The sequence below is a fragment of the Neolamprologus brichardi genome, chromosome 6, assembly GCF_056152115.1.
Source record: "Neolamprologus brichardi isolate AB-2024 chromosome 6, ASM5615211v1, whole genome shotgun sequence".
NCBI classification, from domain to species: Eukaryota; Metazoa; Chordata; class Actinopteri; order Cichliformes; family Cichlidae; genus Neolamprologus; species Neolamprologus brichardi.
The window spans coordinates 29,628,803-29,648,762 of record NC_142109.1 but is presented as its reverse complement, the minus strand read 5'-3'; the positions used below and the strand labels follow the sequence as shown (position 1 = coordinate 29,648,762).

Sequence of the window (19,960 nt, the reverse complement as noted above, 5' to 3'; positions counted from 1 at the left end):
GCTGTTACAATAATCTAAGCGAGAAGAAATAAAAGCATGAATAACCATTTCTAACTCAGACTTAGACAGCAAAGTTCGCAGTTTGGAGATGTTTCTTAGCTGAAAAAGGCAGTTCCTAATTAACTGGCGAGAGTGTTGTTCTAGGGACATGTCCCTAGAATGGCAGGGATAATAATCCTGCCATTGCACTTTATGTAATAAATAAATACATAAAGTGCAATTAACATGTCAATGTTAATTGCACTTTATGTATTTATTTATTAGGAATCTTGCATATCTCTGCTTTGTTGTTTTTAAGGTTTAGCCAGGGAAGTAGCAGCAGTACTTTGACAAAGTGGCTCACTTGTTTTTTAGACTTTCTAGAGAAAAGATGTCCTAATATTAGACTTCCTTGTTTTTCTTTCTGGCTCTTTCATAGCTATCAGGTCTTCTGGTCATCTGTGCATGGTTGCAGCAGAAAGGCTATACAGCTGCTGACTGACATTACAACATTGTGTATGTTTAAGGATGTTTATTACCAAAAAGCGCTGTATTATAAACACAGAATTCATATTTTCTAGTAAAAGAGATGCCCATTCCTGCACTGCCCATTTCTTCTCAATAATTCCTCTGCTTCCTTCATTGTATTAAGAATGGACAAATGCATGTGTTTGTCTCTAAATTTCTGACGGGGGCTTGTCTCCTCAGCTTCCTGAAATCTACACATGTATGTCTGCTTTATCGCTGCCTTTTTGCCTTTACCAACCAGTTCGTGAGAGGAGGCAGGCATGCTCCTTCTGCTGCAGAATTTGAATCACTGCCACAAGTGTAGGCTCGATTCTTCAGCATCTTCTGCCAAAAATGCTTTCTGTTGAACATGCCTCAGCTGTTAGTGGAGGCTTTAGGTGTGACTGCATGCTTGCCTTGCCTTTCAAATGCAAAATAGTACGTTCCTAGGTAAGAAGAAGTATTTAAGGGCTTGGCATTTTACCACCAAACTCTCATCAGTCAAAATGAATTCATGGCAATTTGCACTGTTTAACAAAAAAAGGACACGTTTTTTTTGTTGTATTTTTAAATTTCTGCAGCAGAGGTGCTTATTTCTATCCATGGCTGAGGGGGAAAAAAGAAGGCAGTGAATTTGTGACTTGTGAGAAACGAATAAAATGGGACATAATTACATATCACAGAGAGTACAGCCAAACAAGGAGGAGGCCATTCCAACACACACACACACATACTCACACATACACACATGTACGTACATGCGCAGGGCATCATCCACCCACAAACACAAAGAACAATCAGCCCTCGGTGATAAATACCAGAGTCTCTTCCTTCCAAGTTTCACACTGCTCTAAATGAGTATTCTGGTTGGACAAGTGCAGCTCTGAACAAGGATTACTGAGAAGCAGTAAGTGACTGTCGTTTTCTTTGCTTTGTGTAGATGTGATCGTATTTAATATCAGACTGATGAAGAGTTTTCTTGGAGATGCTGTGGCCGACGCATTTTCTGCATCTTGCAGGTGTTTCAATATGTTAATTTTGTACCTTGTAAGAGAAATATTGAATGGTCAAAATGAAAATAATATGTCACTCAGTGTTCATGTTTTTGTTTATTGTCTTATGTGCCCATTAAAAGCCTTTTTAATAGAAGATAGGCTTTTAAAAAATCAGTATGACTCCAAAAATGTAAGCAGTGTCATTTTAACAAAGCAAACACTGGCGCATTTCATGTATACACTCAGTATTGGGTCAGTTTTATTTTATTAAACTTAAATTAATTCAAGATAAATGCCCCATATCTTAATGCTTTCTTATAGTTCTTTCTGTTTTTTTATGCTATAGAAGAACAGATAGATGTATTTCATTAAGAAGTGAATTGATCAAATTAAAATGTTTTATGTCATAGTGCAGTGCTGTTTTCTGTTGAATATGATTTTATTCAGCTACCGTTATTCCAGTTTTTAGCACTGGTCTGTTTAATAGATTTAAAAAATATTGGCCCTTTCTGCATTTATCTTGAATTAATTTAAGTTTAATAAAATAAAACTGACCCAATACTGAGTGTATACATGAAATGCACCAGTGTTTGCTTTGTTAAAATGACACTGCTTACATTTTTGGAGTCATGCTGATTTTTTAAAAGCTGCCTATCTTCTATTAAAAAGGCTTTTAATGGGCACATAAGACAATAAACAAAAACATGAACACTGAGTGACATATTACTTTCATTTTGACCATTCAATATTTCTCTAACAAGGTACAAAATTAACATATTGAAACACCTGCAAGATGCAGAAAATGCGTCGGCCACAGCATCTCCAAGAAATTTCTTCATCAGTCTGATATTAAATCAGACTGATTTAATGAATTAATCAAATTAAAATGTTTTATGTCATAGTGCAGTGCTGTTTTCTGTTGAATATGATTTTATTCAGCTACCGTTATTCCAGTTTTTTAGCACTGGTCTGTTTAATAGATTTTAAAAATATCAGAGGTATTAAGCAGTATTACAGTGTTAGCCGCTCTGGAATAAACTTTAAATGACTGTAAATGTGTGGTGGTTGTTTTCACGCTCTCCTCCCCGACACAGATGAGGCATCAGGTGTGGGAGAGGTCTGACGAGGTGTGCGTGGGCCTGTAGCGTGACCGGCACAGAGCGAAAAGATGAGGACCATCCTGCCTGTGTGTGGAGGCAGTGATGCCGGGGAACCCCGCAGCCTCCGCAGCAGGGTTGGCAGGATGAAGAGGCTGCTTTGGCTGAGGCAGAGTCAGTGCATGGGCGTTCACATGAACACGGAGCCTGGAGTGTGGCTAAGGAGTTTCCAGTTTTTGGACACCGATGGACAGTGTGAAGTGAGTTTGGAGTTTTGTAGCAATGTTGAGAAAAGGCTGGTGTGTCACGCTCAGCTTTATGCAATAGTGGGGTGCTATTCTTGGTGCAACAACTGTGTTTTACATTTTCATCTAAATAGTTCAGGTGAACCTCCTGAAAGTCAATAGTGAAGCTAACCCAAAACATCAGTAACCCCAGTTCAAAAATGCAAACACAAGGTGTGATTTCTATATAATATGACTCACTAGAATATTACATGAAATATAATCTATAATATTATTACATTTTGAGATTTATAAGCCTTTATTCAACTTTTATTTCACTGAGATTTGGATTGTAAGCAATAGTAAATGAAACCAGTACACAACATAAATAAATTAATTACCTATAACATTTGTTAGATTCTGCAATCACAAAGTTGCACTGAGCTGTAAAAGCACTTACAGTCCATTATTGCTAAAGAGTCCTGTGTAGTGGCAAAGCCCTGCCAGCCCTGCCAGTTTATGTAATAACCCACAGCTGATAAGAACAATGATCTGCAAGACTTTTCATTAATGATTAACTGTTGAGATAGTTCACACCATTTAGCAAAATATGTTTTAGAAAAGCACCGTTCACTCTCAGGAGACTTAGGTTTCTTCATATTCTTTGGTTTGTGTAACCAGCAAAATATATTCAATTTCTAGAGAAGAAAGGAAGTTATTTATGCAAAGACTGATCCATCAGTTTAAAACTGGAATGAATTATTTTTCATTAAAGGTTCATTTTTCTTTGAATCATTGTGAAACATTAATAGAAGGTGCCTATTACAGGTTCCTATATCTCAGGTTAATGTTGCCAACAACCAAACCTAATATTCTTTCTAACTATCATGGATGACTGGGAAAAACTGGAAAACAAGAACTTACTGATATCTAAGAAAGAAGTCAAATATAATAGTTTTAAACTGATTACTTAAAAATCCTGTGTCCTGTATGTGTGCGTGTTCGTGTGTGTGTGTTCGTGGGTGGGGTGAGTTCAGCTATTGTCCCGTTGTTTTTACAGTCATGACGTCATCACTAACAATAGCCTTTTACTAAAACTAAGGAAGAACTACAGTGAAATAGACTCTCCAGAAAATATATCACATTTCAGACCAAAGAAAAAGCCTTTTGATCATGCGTGTTTTTCAAAGCAGTCATCGTTAACTGTTTGTAGGCTGGGTTTTACTTGCCTGCCATCACATCACCATTTATTGTGTCTAATTAGAAGTAATTGAGGTCTCCCCTTCCTCTGTTTCTCCACATTTTTGTTTAGCCTCTTTCGAAATAGAGGGTGGCTTTGTGAGAGTGAATGAGAGTGAAACTCATTAGGCAAACAAAAAGCTCATTCTTCCTTTTGGGCTTAATGATCAATGACAGAAGCCTGACTGAAGATGCTCCATCCGCTCAGCTTGTGTTTTGCTTATTTGTCAGTTTGTCTCCAAATGTATATGAAAGAATTTCTTTGGTTTTAATACGTAAATGCCTATCGCTGTTTTGTACCTTTTTTTAAAAATCGCACACATATTTTTAGAACTACGACCTGTCTTTGTGGTATGTCACCGCGCCTTTAACACGACATTAAGCTCTTGGGGATAAACTGTCCTGACTGGATTCTTTTATGGTGTGACTGCATTGTTTCTAGTTTTTTCACACTGACCTAGAATTAGCTTTGCATTTGCAGGATCAATCTTCCCTTAACATTTTCCAAAAACAAAAAAATAATATTTCCTCAAAGAAGATGAAGCAAGTGGAAAGCACTTGGGCCTGTTTAAAATGAGCGTTTATGTCTATTTACAGCTCTGTATCTACTGGAGTCTATATGATTCACAGTTCAAAACAATCCCTGTTTATCTCGAATTGGATGCCTTTATTGTCAAGAAAACAAAAAATAAAAATAAGTTAGAATAAGAAAAGGAAAATAAAAATATATACACATTCTTATATATGAATACATATGCATACACACCTACATATACGTAGGTGGCCAACAAGACGTCATCATTTGTTTTTAAATTGGTGGGAGGCTTCCATTAAATAATTACTGCAGTGATTAACATTCTTCAAGTGGGAACTGGTTAGTTAACCCTGACTGATGCAGTGACTAACTTTTTAAACATTTTTTAAAAGTATTTTTAAACCACAATTTCAGAAGCTGCCTCCTGTTGTCGTGGAAGAGATGATCGTCTGTTTCAGAAGTGTCCGATTTTAAGCCTGCATCAATCAGAAAACCAATCAGACCATAAAATAAACTGTAGAGCTCATAGCAAACTAAATGGATTGAAATTGGGGGTAAACAGCTGTTTAGCTTTAAGAAAACCACTTACCAGTGAGGCTGTTTGGCAAGGAAAGACTTTCACTTTGCCAGGGACTGGACTCTGGAGCAACAGAAAGGTCAAACGGTCAGATGACTCCACATTTATCCTGTTCCAGTGTGACTGGCCCATTAGGATAAGAACTGAGCTGAATGAGGTTTTCCCCCTTATGAATAGCATCTGCTGTACAAGCCTGTGGGGGCAGTATTATGATGTGTTTGCTTCGGTTAGTCAGGTCTTTAATATTAAATCAACCCTGCCTGAATATAGTGTCTTTGGGACATGCTGGAGAAGACTTTAGACAGTGGTCTGACTCCTGCATCATCAGTACAAGATCTTGGCAAAACACTTAATGCACGTCTAGAAAATAATAAATGTTGTGGCATTTTGTAATGCTTTTCAAAACACTGAAATCTAAAAGGTCCCCAATTAAATAGAGTGTGAGGTTTTGGCCAGACATAAACACAAATCTACATGTACACACAGATATATTCATGAACAAACAAGTAAAATCCCCAGAGTAAATTGTAGTAGTAGTATTATTATTTCAGTAAAACAGTATAGGACAGGGGTAGGCAACTCCAGGCCTCGAGTGCCGGTGTCCTGCAGGTTTTAGATCGCACCCTGGGTTAACACACCTGAATCAAATGATTAGTTCATTACCAGGCCTCTGGAGAACTTCAAGAAATACTGAGGAGTCATTTAGCCCTTTAAATCAGCTGTGATGGATCATGGACACACCTAAAACCTCCAGGACACCGGCACTCGAGGCCTGGAGTTGCCTACCCCTGGTATAGGATGAGGAGAAGTTCTTTCACATGATTAGGGAGTGTTAAGCGCAATGGTGGCTCTGGGATAAATGCTGTATCTTAGTCTCACCCTGATTGGATGGTCCTCTACTGCGTCTTAGTTTTATTTGCTCTACAATTAAGGCCATCCAGACTTTGAGACAGAGGTTCACAAACTTCTTCTGACATGCCCCCAAAACTGCTAACTTTCCACATAGCACAATTTTTTATCCATCATTAAATGATGATAAAAAGTATCCTCCTTTTTATTTGGCTGCTCCCTTTAGGGGCTGTCGCAACAGATCATCTGCGTCCATCTCAAAATATTTCTTGTAACCGTGCATCAGAATCCAATATATGTCGAGACATACTGAAAAAGATGGTAGTTAAGGAAATTAAGGTTTCATCAAGTCCATCTTTTATTATTTATAACATGGCCAGCAGATGTCACAGTAGTTGCCGATTAGGAGTTTTATGTCATATAAATTTGAACATTTCTAAATACTTATACTTATTAGTTATTTAAAAACATATAGCTATGACTCACTATTACCACACATATTGTAAGCCGTCACATTGCATTATGTGTCTGGTACTAACATTCAAATGGCACTGTAGAGTCAAGCTTCCCATTCTAGGAAGGGTGCTGGACCATAACAACATCATGGTGGCTTCAGTGAGGGAGGTGAGGCTAAATTTATGACCAGCAAACATGCCAAACCCATGACAAAATGTGATATCTCTGACACTAGAAGTCACAGACTTCACCTGCAATGGCTGTGCTGGGTTCGTCTAAACTCTTTTAAAGAGTCAAACTCACATCAGTGATAGAATATGAAATCATAACAGAGGTTTCATGCAAAAACAAGTTGGTTTTTAAGACCATTCTTACTCCACTTTATTTCTCATGAATATATGTACTTTTAATATTTTTATCCGACATGTGTACTTTGGAGATTTGGAAACTCAGACAGCAAACTCTATATGCTTCGGAAAATAAATATAGAACAATTTAATACCATTCGGGTAATTATGGACTCTCCGTGGTTTATTTTACTTGAGTGGCTTTCAGTTTGAGGATCCAGTGTTTAAAAAGTAGCCAGTCAGACAGACGGATAGATGGGGTCCTTACTTCCTGATGTCACACTGATCATATTACTCTGCTGATGCTGCTGTGATAACAGCGCTGGAAACCTTTACAGTACTGCGAGTATCAGTAACAAATTTCCAGTCACAACCTCAGGCTTAAAATATGCACGATAGCGTCTGATGCTATTTGTTTGCCTAATCTTATTGGTTGTTTGTGTTGAGCCGGCCCACACCTGTTTATTAGCTCCGCCCACCGAAATAACTTCTATTCGTTTTACCCGTCCAGACGTCATTCTAGTTAAGCCGCGGTTTGTAAGGTTGTGCTCGCATATCTTTGTATCTATTTATTATTTTTTTAAAGATAAGTTTTCGCTATATTATTTATGAAGGATGAAAGTGTCAGGTTTACTTCAGACTCGGACGTGATTGAAAATCCTTAAAAATCCACTGCCACGAGAGTTTACACACAGAAGGACTTATTTACCCCAAGAGATGGGAAAATGGCACTTATCCATGGTAGGTCAAATGAACTATCGCTAATTCCAAATCTGCTTTCTGGCATGCATTAGTTATAAGTTAACACATGAATCTGACTGCAGCTTTTTCATTCTTGGTTGTTTTCATTTGTTGTCAGCTTCATGTGAACTTAATCGTGATTCTATGGTGTGCAGGGAAAATATAAAAGTTTCATTCACTGCTGAGTATGCGCTGGTGTCACAATGCTTTGCACACACTGGTTTCTGTCATGTGGTGTCAGGTATTTTAAAGAGTGCTCTGCTCCTATTGTCATGCATGCACAAAATAACGCTTGTTTACCAGCGGGATCAGCGAGCCTCATTTCAGGTCTGTGAGTATTAGAAGATGAGGTGACACCCAGGTCTAATGGCAAATTTGAGATTGTTTGCCTGTGGGGTTTGGAACCCAGTTCCTGTCTAATGTCTGTGGCTTTGTATAACACCATCTATTTGGGGTTATAGTTATTAGTTTGAAGGGCTGCTGGATCAGTTTAAGCTAGATCAAATAAGTATTGTTGACTTTTCTGCATTTATAATTATTTGTGCTTTAAGAGTTGCTCTGCAGTTTCACTGACTGATCTCACATGTCTTCGTTAGCTTATATAATTAATAATTCAGCTGATCCAACAGTGGTCTGTTTAAATTCCTTTTAAAGTCAGAGTGATAAGATTTTATGCTCTTAAAAATCATCATTGTTGTTTGACTGTCAAAGATGTTATAATGTTGTTGTTTGTCATTAATATGACTAAATTACAAAATTCCAATCTAGAGGCATATGGAGTTTTCTCAGATCTGATGTTAAAATAAGTTTTAAGTTAATCTTTCCATTACAAAATATCATAATTTTGTGCCACACGTAAAAATAAACCAATGGCCCGTTTTTCCTTCCTATTCCTGACTATTTCTCTAAAGTTTTGGAGGAGGAAATATGAGGTTGTATCTAACTAAGAATAAAATAGACTTTCAAATTCCTCATCAAATTGTAGACAACTGTGTCAGGTGCAATGAATCATACCCATGTTTGTTGGCATAAACAAATACGTCAGTAAAAGAAAATTTCTGTCATCGGTCACTAGGTGTGTGTGTCATCAGTGAGTTTAATCGAAGCAGATATCTTTTAAAATAAAATTATGTAATTTGTTAAGTTCATTTTGAAACAATCACCTGCGTATTCCAAGGATTTACACAAATTTAGATCACATTTTTTTATTCTCTCTTATACACTGAATGAATTCTGGGGGCTCTGCAGTATCACAAAGACCAGAGCAGAACACAGGAAGAAATTTCATGTCCTAGGTCCAGATTTGCCAGATCATTACCTGAATTTTCTCCTGCAGGACCCGGTGCAGGAGTGGGGCGAAGAGGAGGAGGACGGGGCAGTGTTTGGGATCACGCTACGCAGGGAGCCTGTGCCGACCTCGACCATGAGAGAGCTTCCAATGAGCTTCGTCCAGTACCACACGGTGAAGGTGCGCAGGCTGAAGGCAGCTACCCTGGAGCGTCTGGTTACCCATCTACTGGACCCTGAGAAAAGGGAGTCCGACTTCATCCAAGTGTTCCTCTCCACCTACAGGGCCTTCACCTCCACCAGCACCCTCATTGAGCTGCTGTTTCAGAGGTGAGATTTTGTAGACTTGTGTTAACAGAAAGCATGAGGGTGCAGTCAGCTGGCGTGTAAGCCCGTATACGAGATCATTTTGCTGCTTGATTTAACATGTATAAATGTACACAGCTGGAGTCAGATGAAGGCCTTAATTTTTTGTGAAATGGACCATTTGAAAGACGAAATCAGTTAAGCCCTAATCGTCGCTCCTTATCAGAAGCCACACAGATAAGAAGGCTTTAATAATTGCCTTCTAACTTACTGACATTTATTTATTATTCCACTGTGTGCTGCTTTTAAAAAGGTCATCACTGCTTACAAATGAAAGTGGAGCGCATGCGTAATAACCAGGTTTACAACATGCCCAGTGCACAAATCAATTTCCAAAGGACAGAGCAGTTTAACAGCCTGTTTACATCGCCTCAGCAGGTTTCTATGACAGGTATTATCGTCATGAACTAAACAAAGCAGTCTCGAGCTTTATTCCATTGTGAAACGATCATGGCTACACCCTCCACACCCAGCAACTATTTACAGTTACCTTATTGATTTTGCCTCAGGAAATACCTTCAGGAATCTTTTGCAAAGTACATATTTCTGGGTTGTGTATACACCAGTGTGTTACAATGATAATAGAAATTATTCTACTCTCCTCCTAATTTATATTAGGAGGAGAGTAGGATGTTCTAAAGTTATAAAACAAACACAGCTCAAAGAAACTTTGATTTCTCTTTTCTTTCTAACTCTAACTTTGCTAATTACATCATGTATGGATCTGTGACCACTAGTGTGGAGTTCATATATTATTTGTCAAACAGTCGCCCTCATGACTGCAGTGCTGGTGGCAAAAGGTTTCCTCGGAAATTTCTTAGAAGCGATCACCATCAGAACAAACTCTGAATTGTGTTTTCCGTCTTTTGCCTTACAGGATTTTGTACAGGATATGGCCTTTTGCTGCTGTTGTAAAACTTCTTAAAGAACTATATTTTAACTGCATAAGTTGGGTTGAATTAATTTACCCAACTTACACAGTCTTTGACTTGCTCCTGTGTCGTGACCACTAAGGTTCTTAAAGTTCTGTTTTGTTCCCTGCTTTCATGCAATAAAGGATCCTGTTATAAAACTTCCTGCACATGCGCCAACGTGGCACCATTCTCCAGTTTTACTGCACGCGTATCATTATTAAACACCATGGGGGGCATTTATCTGTTTACACTCTGTAACAAGGACACGGTATGTCTGCAGGGAGTCAGAGTGTTGCAGGACATTTCCACAGGATGAACAGTTGTTAAGCTGCAACCCTGGGACTTTCCTCGTTTACAGGATTTATTCTGTCATCATTCGCTCACCATGTTGTCCTTTTCTGTGGTGATAATACATAATCGTGTCTCCCTTGCCGATTACAGAAATGACTCGGTCACAAACCTGGATAACTCGGTAAACGCGAACAGGTGAGTACAAAAAAAACAGTTACAAGTTTGTGTGTTTTTTAGTTTATCTGTTGTAAATTATGCACGTGTTCCTCAGATATCATCAAGTCTCATGTAAACTAACCTTGTGGAGTAAAATTAACAATCAATCAGTAATCGTCATCTCCCATGAATCTCCTTTAGTACCTTGGTCCCAGTGATCCGGCTTTGGTTAGAGGAATACAGCGAAGACTTCAATGAGCCCCCTCAGTATCAGGCTCTCCGGACTTTGTGTGTCCACATGCAGCATCGGCTCTGCTTCAGATGTTTGGTTCATCATGCAGAGGGCCTGCTCAAGAGGCTCCAGGAACAAGGTAAAAAAAAAAAAAAAACGGATACATAATGTCAGGCTAGGATAGATTTAACACGTGTGAATCAGTTTTTATCAGAAGAATTTAGTGTAACCTGATGTTCAAGACCTTATATCAACAATAAATCATTTAATTTACAGGTCCAGATTAAGCTAATAATCTAATCTTGGCTATTTATCTAAAAGAAGGAAGCTACCTGTGAGATACTTGTTTCAATGACCTCATTGGTCTGTTGATTTTTACAAGCTCATTTTTACAGCATCTGAAACAGTTCTCCTTATTTACAAATACCGCCGCAGGTTCACGAGTGTTTTCCTTCACGTGTGCATTGAGCTGCACGTTTTAATGTCATTTATGATTTGGCGTATTTGACAGATTGCGGCCAGCCTGCGTCAGAGCACAGCAGTGAATCACTGCAGCAGGTAGATGAAGCCGAGATGTCCACTAAGAATGAAGACAAATACAACTTTATGGACTTCCCTGTGAGGGAAGTGGCTGAGCAGCTGACCAGACTGGACGCTGTAGGTTTCGTTTTTATAAAAAATTGAAGTTCCGTGTTTCTCGGTTGATTGTGGGAGGGTGTTTTTTTACCTCATTAATTTTTTCCTGTCTTGCGACAATTTTTTCCCCCAGGACCTGTTTGTCAAAGTGGAGCCCTTCCACTGCCTGGGCTGCGTCTGGTCCCAACGTGACAAAAAAGAAAACCGAAACCTGGCACCAACGGTCCGCGCCACCATCTCCCAGTTTAACGCTGTCACCAACCGTGTCATCACCTCACTCCTCTGCACATCCCCGCACCTCCCTTCCACTTCCTCTCCTGGCTTGTCACCTTCTTTGTCCTCTAACTTCCTGTACCCCTCCTCTGCTCCGAGCTCACCTGGCATCTTGCGCACCAGCCCCTGTCACAGAGCACGCGTCATCGAGAGGTGGATCACTGTCGCGCAGGTTTGCATCACAAAATATTTAGAGATTAACAAAGAGTTTCCATCGAAAAACAAAATGAGGACACAAGAAAGACACGAACAATCTTATTGTATCTGTGCAGGAGTGCAGAGAGCTGAAGAACTTCTCTTCTTTAAGGGCCATCCTTTCAGCCCTGCAATCCAACGCTGTGTATCGCCTCAAAAAGACATGGGCTGCTGTCAGCAGGTCGGCAAATATTTCATTTATATTACAGGGTTGTTTCACTCAAAAGAAGAATATACTACTGCAGGAAAAAGAAATCTTTATGTAATAAATATTTTGGGTTTTCAGGGAAAGCATGGCCACCTTTGACCACCTTTGTGAGACTTTTCCTGATGAGAACTGTGTGCTGACCAACAGGGAGATCCTGGTGGAGGTAACTACATGTATTTTCTACACATGCACATGTGGGAGAACGTGGACTGAAGATGTGAGAAGAAAGCTGTTATTAGTACCAAGTGTTCTTGAAATAGTCAGAACTGTACTGCCTTCGGGGTATCTGTATCTTGAGCTCAGTCCTCAGAGAATCAAGGAATACAATAATGAATGCACTGCAGGAAGACATTACCAGGATTCTTCCTGGAATGTACAACAAGAGCCTTGTTTGACTTCTCATAAAACCTGCTTTACTCATATACAGTATGCGCCTCTTGGGTCTGTAATTACAGCTAGATGATGATAAATGTAAACCGTGGTAAATTAAAACCTGACAAACAAACATGGACAGAGAAACACCTTTTAAAAACTAGCCTAGAGAGTGTACTGCTACTTAAAATTCCAGCCACAAATACCAATACAGTCACATGAATTCTCACACAGCTCCGTGATCACATTTTCAAACTAAAAGGTTTCAAAGGAGGTCCTTAATCATTTCATAGAGAAGCTTCATAGAGAAGTCCTGCCAAGTGGCCTGTTATTGTTCATTAATTACTTTGTCCTTTTTGATGGTTGAGTCACATATTCTTCTGAATTTAATTCACAAGTCTAAAGGTGTGTCCAGTTCATTTACCACTTTGCTTTTTGTTCTGAGAGCCTTTCCCCGTGGAAAGAAACTGATACGAGTATGTATTCAATGATACTGCTTTTATCAGTGACAAAGAGAAGCCCATTGTTCTTAGCTGACACTAATAAAACTGCAAATGAAAGTTACTCCCTGGGCATTTGTCCTACTCAGTGGTTATTAATATGTGGAGTGCACATGTCTAACACTCGTTTGCAAGTTTGCAAGAAGTACCCTCCCACAGCACTCTGTTAGGAGGCCCTCGACACTGACAGGAAGAATTATATAACATGCCTACTTTGTTTTCATCTCACATTACAAACCTGAATTTCCATTTTCCTGCAGGATGGGACTCACCCACACAGCAGTGGCATGCCGGCTGATAAATCACCCCGGCTCTGCTCGGAGTCCAGGCAGATGGTAAGAGGATACTCATCATCATTTCTGGTTCCTCAATTTTAGATTTCAACTAAAAAAAAAAAGTGAATCTGTCAACTAAGCAGGCTGGTAAAACTAAAAGAAAGAGGTCTGTTTTTTCCCTCATCATCAATTTAGCTTCCTTAAATATGACTTGTTCTCAATTTTAGTTCCCTGCTCAGTTTCTAGACATGTTGCTAAGTTCCACTTCTTGTATAATAGAAATATATTTAATGGAAATTTTAAATACACTGACAGCTCACACAAATGTTTGCATGTATGGAAAGATGCATACACCCAAGATGTGTGTAGCATTTCCCACGTCCATTTGTTTACTCAGTCTGGGTGTGGCTGTGTGTAAAATGTTTTATACCCACCATAGTCATGATGTCTATATACTGAGATGCTCTTCTCTCTGCTGTTTTGTTTCTGTGCCTGCTTACATATTAAATATCATTTTCCCTGGTTTCCTTCTGCTCTGCTCACCACCGTCTTAAAATCTCACTAGTTTTTTTTTTTCTGCTCATTTTGCGGGGATGTTCTTAGTCTTAAATAATGGATTTGGATTTTTTGTGCTTAGAACTACAGCAGTGGTGTGGTACCATACCTGGGCACTTACCTGACAGTCCTCACCATGCTGGACACAGCGTTGAACGACACAGTGGACGTGAGTTCTTTATTTGTTTGCCTTTATGGCACTTCAGTGGATCTATCATCCAATATAACTCAGGTTGTTTATTTTTCCCTCTTTTGTTCACAGGGTGGCCTCATAAACTTTGAGAAACGCAGACGGGTAGGTGTCGCCTCCTAGTGGTGTCTTGCATAAATTACTGACAGATTTCTATATTCCGCCTTGTTCTTTCTGTTCTATATGTTAACCTCTGCTGTATTTTATTGTTTCCTTTATAGGAATTTGAGATTCTCTCTCAGATTCGGCAGCTTCAAGCTTCTTGTTCCCACTACAGTTTTCCAGTCAACCCTCGTGTCGCCGCCTGGCTGCAGACGCACACGCTGCTCACAGACCAGGAGAGGTGAGACTCACACTAAACCCCTTCATATACATTATGAAGTATGTTTTGGTGAAGTCCATCATGCCTTATTTTATTTGTTTTTGTCTGTTGTAGCTATGAACTGTCTTGTGGACTGGAGCCTCCAGCTGACCTCTGTCCCAGCTCTCCCAACACATGGAGCAGTTATCTGCTCACAAGGAAGCTCGCCGCGTAAGTTTAAAGTCTGTCAGTTTATTTTTAGGTGCTTTAGAGGTTACAATTTTAGTTAATTGAACATTATTTAGTTAAGGCGGGTGTTCATTTCTGACTCCATAACTTTCGAATGTCATCCTTATTTATCTTACACATGACCAGTTTAATGCCTCTCTCTGTAAAACAGCTTTCTTCCGATTGGCTGTTCCTCTTAAATAGAAGGTTTTAAAAAAAAGCAGGTGGAGGAGGCTTCATGGGAGCCAAGAGCAGAACAAGAGATCTGATATAGAGCATGTAGATCAGTCTGCATTCTGAGATTTTGTCTCACAGAGATCACTTGTATATACTTTGGCCTCATGATTTGAAGTGTTGGTCATGTTTAACATGAGTATCCACTTTTGCTACACTATAAATATGACACAAAATTAGGAAAATCATAATAGCCACTCTTTAAATTCTGTTTATACCTTTTTGAGTCAGTTGAATGAAAGCTGTAAGTGTTAAAGTGCTCAAAAGTGCTCAACTCAAATTGCATTTGCAGGTTGAGAACATCTGTCGACACTCCCGTCAGGAAGACCCACGCTGACCAGATCAGTGTGTCGTCTTCTGGCTCGAGCGGTTCAGACATGGAGGACCTGTCTGTGCCTCAGCTCTCCCCCCTCAGACTCAAACTAAAGGTATGAAACCTCCACATTCCTGTATATAGTCAGACAGTATAACGGTTACCGGGGACAAATGTCGTATTCATATTCTTTCCTCGTCTCTCTCCCCTCAGTCGTTCTCGGGCTCCCTTCACAACGTCACAGAAGGCACCTCCTCCGGGTCCTCCTCCCCATCCCTGTCTAGATCCTCCTGCAGCTCCTCACATCCAGACCTCACATCCCCCTCTCTGGTGCTAAACCCAGACCCATCGTCCTCATCATCATCCAGCTGCTCTCCTCGGGTGCTGCCTGTTTACAACAAACAGGTTGCTGACTCGTGTATCATCAGAGTCAGTGTGGAGTGTGTCAGCAATGGAAACGTCTATAAGAGCATAGTGGTACGTCTGGTGATCTGGTATATCTGCTCTTTAAAGGTTTTTGGCAAACTTTGTTCTAAAATAGGAAACTAGAAGAGTAGTGTCGGGATTACATGATGAACTTTCTTGTCCCCCTTTGTGTTGACGGAAAACGTTAGGTGTGTTTTTAGTTTCCTTTTAAGGTGACAGTTCAGCGCAACGTTCAAATTTCAAATGCATCAATGCAGATGTGAAGTGTTGACTCTGTTATTTCCTCTCCAGCTGACCAGTCAGGAGCACACACCTCAGGTGATTCAGAGAGCTCTTGAAAAGCACAACATGGAGGACTTCAGTTGCAGTGACTTCGGCCTCTACCAGGTGCTCAAAAACGGAAAAGGTGAATATCTCTGCTTCACACTTCAATTCAAACAGTCTAAACATTTGAGTGCTGGTGTAACCTGCTCAGAACAGAATGAACCTTTATCAGTGAGGACTCCAAAACTGTGTGTCTCCTCTGCTTTTAGCTGTTTGCAAAAACACAAGAGTATCTTCTAAAAAGTAAATAAATCATGAAATGTGACCTTAAACTGTGCACTGCATTAATTAGATAAACGATATACCAATATTTAATCGCTGAAAGCAGGAAACATTTTCACTTGTGCAATAATATGTTTCACCATCAGTCTGCAGCTTTCCATAAATTAAAATGCAAATCAGCCTCAGCACAAGATGACATATATATATTCTAACTCCTGCTCTTGTAATATTTTAATAGCTTTTAATTTCTTAAACAGACTTGAAGGGCAGACATTATAAGAAATTTGTTTCTTCATTAGTCTTGCAAATGGAGAAAACTAAATGGTACTTTACTTCTCTTCTTGCCACAGAGCTCCAGATACCCGACAAAGCCAACGTGTTTTATGCAATGTGCCCCACTGCCAACTATGACTTTGTCCTGCGCCAGCGCTGGAGGAGCCACGGGAGAAATTTTGGCTCTTCAACCAGCCCTGGAGCTCTGCCCAGGTGGCGCCGTGGAAGGTGAAAAGTATTCGGTCTGAATGAAAGGATCGAAGGACACTTTTTTTTAGAGCGAGAGTGGAGCTGTTCATCTGCACCAGCCACTTCAAGACACGTCTGTGGCTGTTTGCATCTACTCATCAAGATGAGATTGTTACTATGCAGCAGCAGACGACAGCAAAGATTCCCAGACTTCGACTGAAACATAACCCGGAGAAGTTCTCATCGAAGCTTAATATTCATCAGGAGCAGCACTGGAACAAAAGCGATCCCGTGCTCCTTGAAAAAGTTTGAAGGAAATATTCAGATATACATAAGACTGAATGCAAAAAATAATCTGAGTAACAAAAAGTGCAATCTCACCAAGGATTGGTGCCACGAAGAACACTTCAGCTTTCACTGCAGGAGATAACACATATCAGGATCAGCTGGTCTTACAAAGCAGTCCTGTGTCATGACCCAAAATTAACTTGCTGTGTGGCTTCTGCCTGCGACCAGTTTAGCACACATGACACTTTTCTCTCAGCCTGTTCGGCTGCGTGAGCAACAGGGGCTGCTGTCTTTCACAAACCCGGCAGAACAAATGGAAGAACAGCGAGTCAGGATGATTAAATATGAGATGTTCGCTCTCAGATGATGAGCACAGATTCCCAAACAGATCGAGGTTGAATTTTACTCATGCTGAGTGCATTGGATGGAGTGAAGCTCTGTTTAGACCGACACCTACTGACCCTGATGTGGACGTGTCTGCAACAAGTATTCATTTGTTTTGTAGTAAATGATTTCAATATTTTAATGTAACTTAATGAAATCTTGTCATTTAAAATTATTTATAGTGTTTCAGTATTCAGCTTTTAGAGCTACGGTGATGTAGTAAAAACGTGTCTGTATGTTTTTTCATGTTTTCTAGTCTTTGATGAAGTGCTGTAGAAATCATGTTAACATTTAGTTCTCATAAGCTCAACTCAGTTTTGTATCTGTTTGATCGAAAAAAGCTATTTCTCTTTTCTTTTTCTATGTTTCTTTTTTAAATTTGCCACGGTGAAATGAAGGACTCTTTTTAAGTAAGATAATATGCACATTATGTATGTTTATATAGTCTGTGGCCTTGCCTGGATTGTGGCATTTGTTTTAAGTTTTAATGCTTACATGGGACATCACACAGATCATTTTCCCCTACCCAAACTGTTATTCAGGTGCCGCTTATGGTCACTAATGTCTGTAATCTGGGGTAATTATAGACCACCAGGCCTACTATAATAAGTCAGTTTGCATGCATCGCTGTGCATGAAATTAATCTGAAAAATGGTTCTCGTATGTGAAAATAAGGATGAACTAGCATGTGAGTTAAATTAGCAGGTAAGAGCTACTCTGTGAGGCTAATCCTCCTGAAAACTACCAGAGTTTTTTTATGCATCTAAGATGAAAATTGAAGTCAAGTTCAAAAATGTTCAGTCACTGAACGACATAAAATATTTTTTGTTTTGTTTTTTAGCTTTTGCACACTGGTGGGTTGTTTTTTGCAGGATTTTGTATCACCCATTCACTTTAAAGCTTCTATGATCTGGTTTAAAAAAATCAAGTGAAAAGTTGGTAACAAAAGGAGTGGCAGCTGCATGAAATGAAGGAAATGAATTAGCAGGTTTTCATCTTTGTTTGTTTTTTGCACATCAGAAGTTCTGTATGAACATTTTTTAAACACTTTATTTCAACAGATTCTTTATTTAAGTTTCATCTAAGCATTTGCTCATAATAACTGATGTTAAATGTTTAGTAATAAAATGATTTTTGTCATAGTGACACTCAACAATGGTGTGACTTCCTTGAACACAGAAGAAATGATACACTCGTATCAGACTTTATTCACGGCAGAGAGAATTTGGTCCATATTGAAATGACGACATCACGCAGTTACTGTAGATTTCCCGTTTCACCGCTTCTCACAGGTGTTATGTTGGATTGAGATCTGGTGACTGTGGAGGCCATGAACTAATAGTCATCTTGAAGAAATCAGTTGGAGATGATCAGTTGGAGTTTCATGATGTGGCACATTATCCAGCTCACAGGAGCCACGAGTGGATAGGCACACTGTGATCAAAAGGCGATAGATATCGTCAGCAGTAATACTCAGCTAGGCTGTGGCATTTAAACAATGTGCAACTGAACAAAGAGGCGAGAAGTGTGCCAAGAAAATATTGTCCACACCATTAAACCACCACCACTGGCCAAAACCAATGGCAAAAGGTAGGAAAGAGCCGTGTTTTCAAGTTGTTCACAGCAAATTCTGACCTTCCATCAGGCTGTTGCAGCAAAGATCAAGACTCATCAGACCAGACAACATTTTTCCAATTTGCTATTGTCCAGTTTTGGTGTGTCCATGTAAATTGCAGCCTCAGTTCTTAGCTGTGGTATGTGGTCTTCTGCTGCTATAACCCATCAGCTTTGAGCTTCACAAAATGTATTCATTCAGATGCTTTTCTGCATACACTGGTTGTAAAGACAGATTACTTAAGTTACTGTTGCCTCCCTGTAAGCCCGAAGAAGTTTGGCCATATTTTTCTGATCTCTGGAATCAACAAGGCATTTTCTCCCAGAGAATTGCCATTTCCTGGATATTGGCATACTGGAATTACACAGATGACACCAGCAACCATGCTGCATTCAAAGTTACTTAAATCACCCTTTTCTGCAATTATGATGCTCAGTTTGAACTTCAGCACATCATCTTGAGCTTGTCTACATGCCTAAACGATACTGCCATGGGATTAATTAATTACATATTTGCATTAACAAGCGTGTGAGCAGGTGTACCTAATAAAGTGACTGTGAAGTGTATATATGCTAGAAGACAAGGAGTGGCCCTTTAAATGCATGTCCCCTCGTGGTTTCTTTAACCAGATAGGCTGTTAAAAATGTAACTACCTTAAAATGTGTTTAAACTGGGGGAAAGTTACTGTTTTTGAGACAAAGGAAGACGGTTGGCGCTCTAGAAGACAGGCTTGTTTTTTACAGTGTAACCCTGCTGGATAAATGAAGTGTTGTAGGCGGCCACTAGGTGGCGATAGTCACAAAGACTGCTTTTGAGGCGTTGCTTGGCGCCTTTCAAAAGCAAACAACTGCTTTACCCTTTAGTTAAACACTTCTTGGCCATGGCCTACATTTGATGCAATATAAAACGTGTTCGCTTAAAGTGTTTTATAGGAAACTGAGTTGAAATGGGAATAAAATTAAAAATAAAATTAAAAAAAGTCCAAAAACCGCAACCAAAGAGCAGCAGGAACACATGAGGAAAGTCTAGTCAAGCAGGCTATTCTTCTGCTTCTGCACCCTTTACTCTGATGAGGCAGTGTGGGAGGTCAGAGTTCACACTGACAGATGTGTGGGAGGTTGTGACCTGTCTGGCCAGTTCTGCTGCCTGTGGCCACAACTCTGATGT

General features: G+C 39.6%; 1 protein-coding gene across 1 annotated transcript; it reads left to right on the top strand.

The window, feature by feature from the left end:
* Nucleotides 1-1,302: 1,302 nt before the first annotated feature.
* On the top strand, nt 1,303-18,324 carry rgl3a (ral guanine nucleotide dissociation stimulator-like 3a). The gene is made up of 18 exons (XM_006790613.3): nt 1,303-1,393; nt 2,576-2,838; nt 8,883-9,163; nt 10,555-10,599; nt 10,762-10,931; nt 11,304-11,449; nt 11,562-11,873; nt 11,974-12,077; nt 12,183-12,267; nt 13,237-13,311; nt 13,889-13,975; nt 14,069-14,101; nt 14,218-14,339; nt 14,433-14,528; nt 15,052-15,187; nt 15,286-15,549; nt 15,790-15,904; nt 16,395-18,324. The coding sequence occupies exons 2-18, from the start codon at nt 2,650-2,652 to the stop codon at nt 16,547-16,549; spliced, it is 2,415 nt and encodes an 804-aa protein (XP_006790676.2). The 5' UTR covers nt 1,303-1,393; nt 2,576-2,649; the 3' UTR covers nt 16,550-18,324.
* Nucleotides 18,325-19,960: the final 1,636 nt, after the last annotated feature.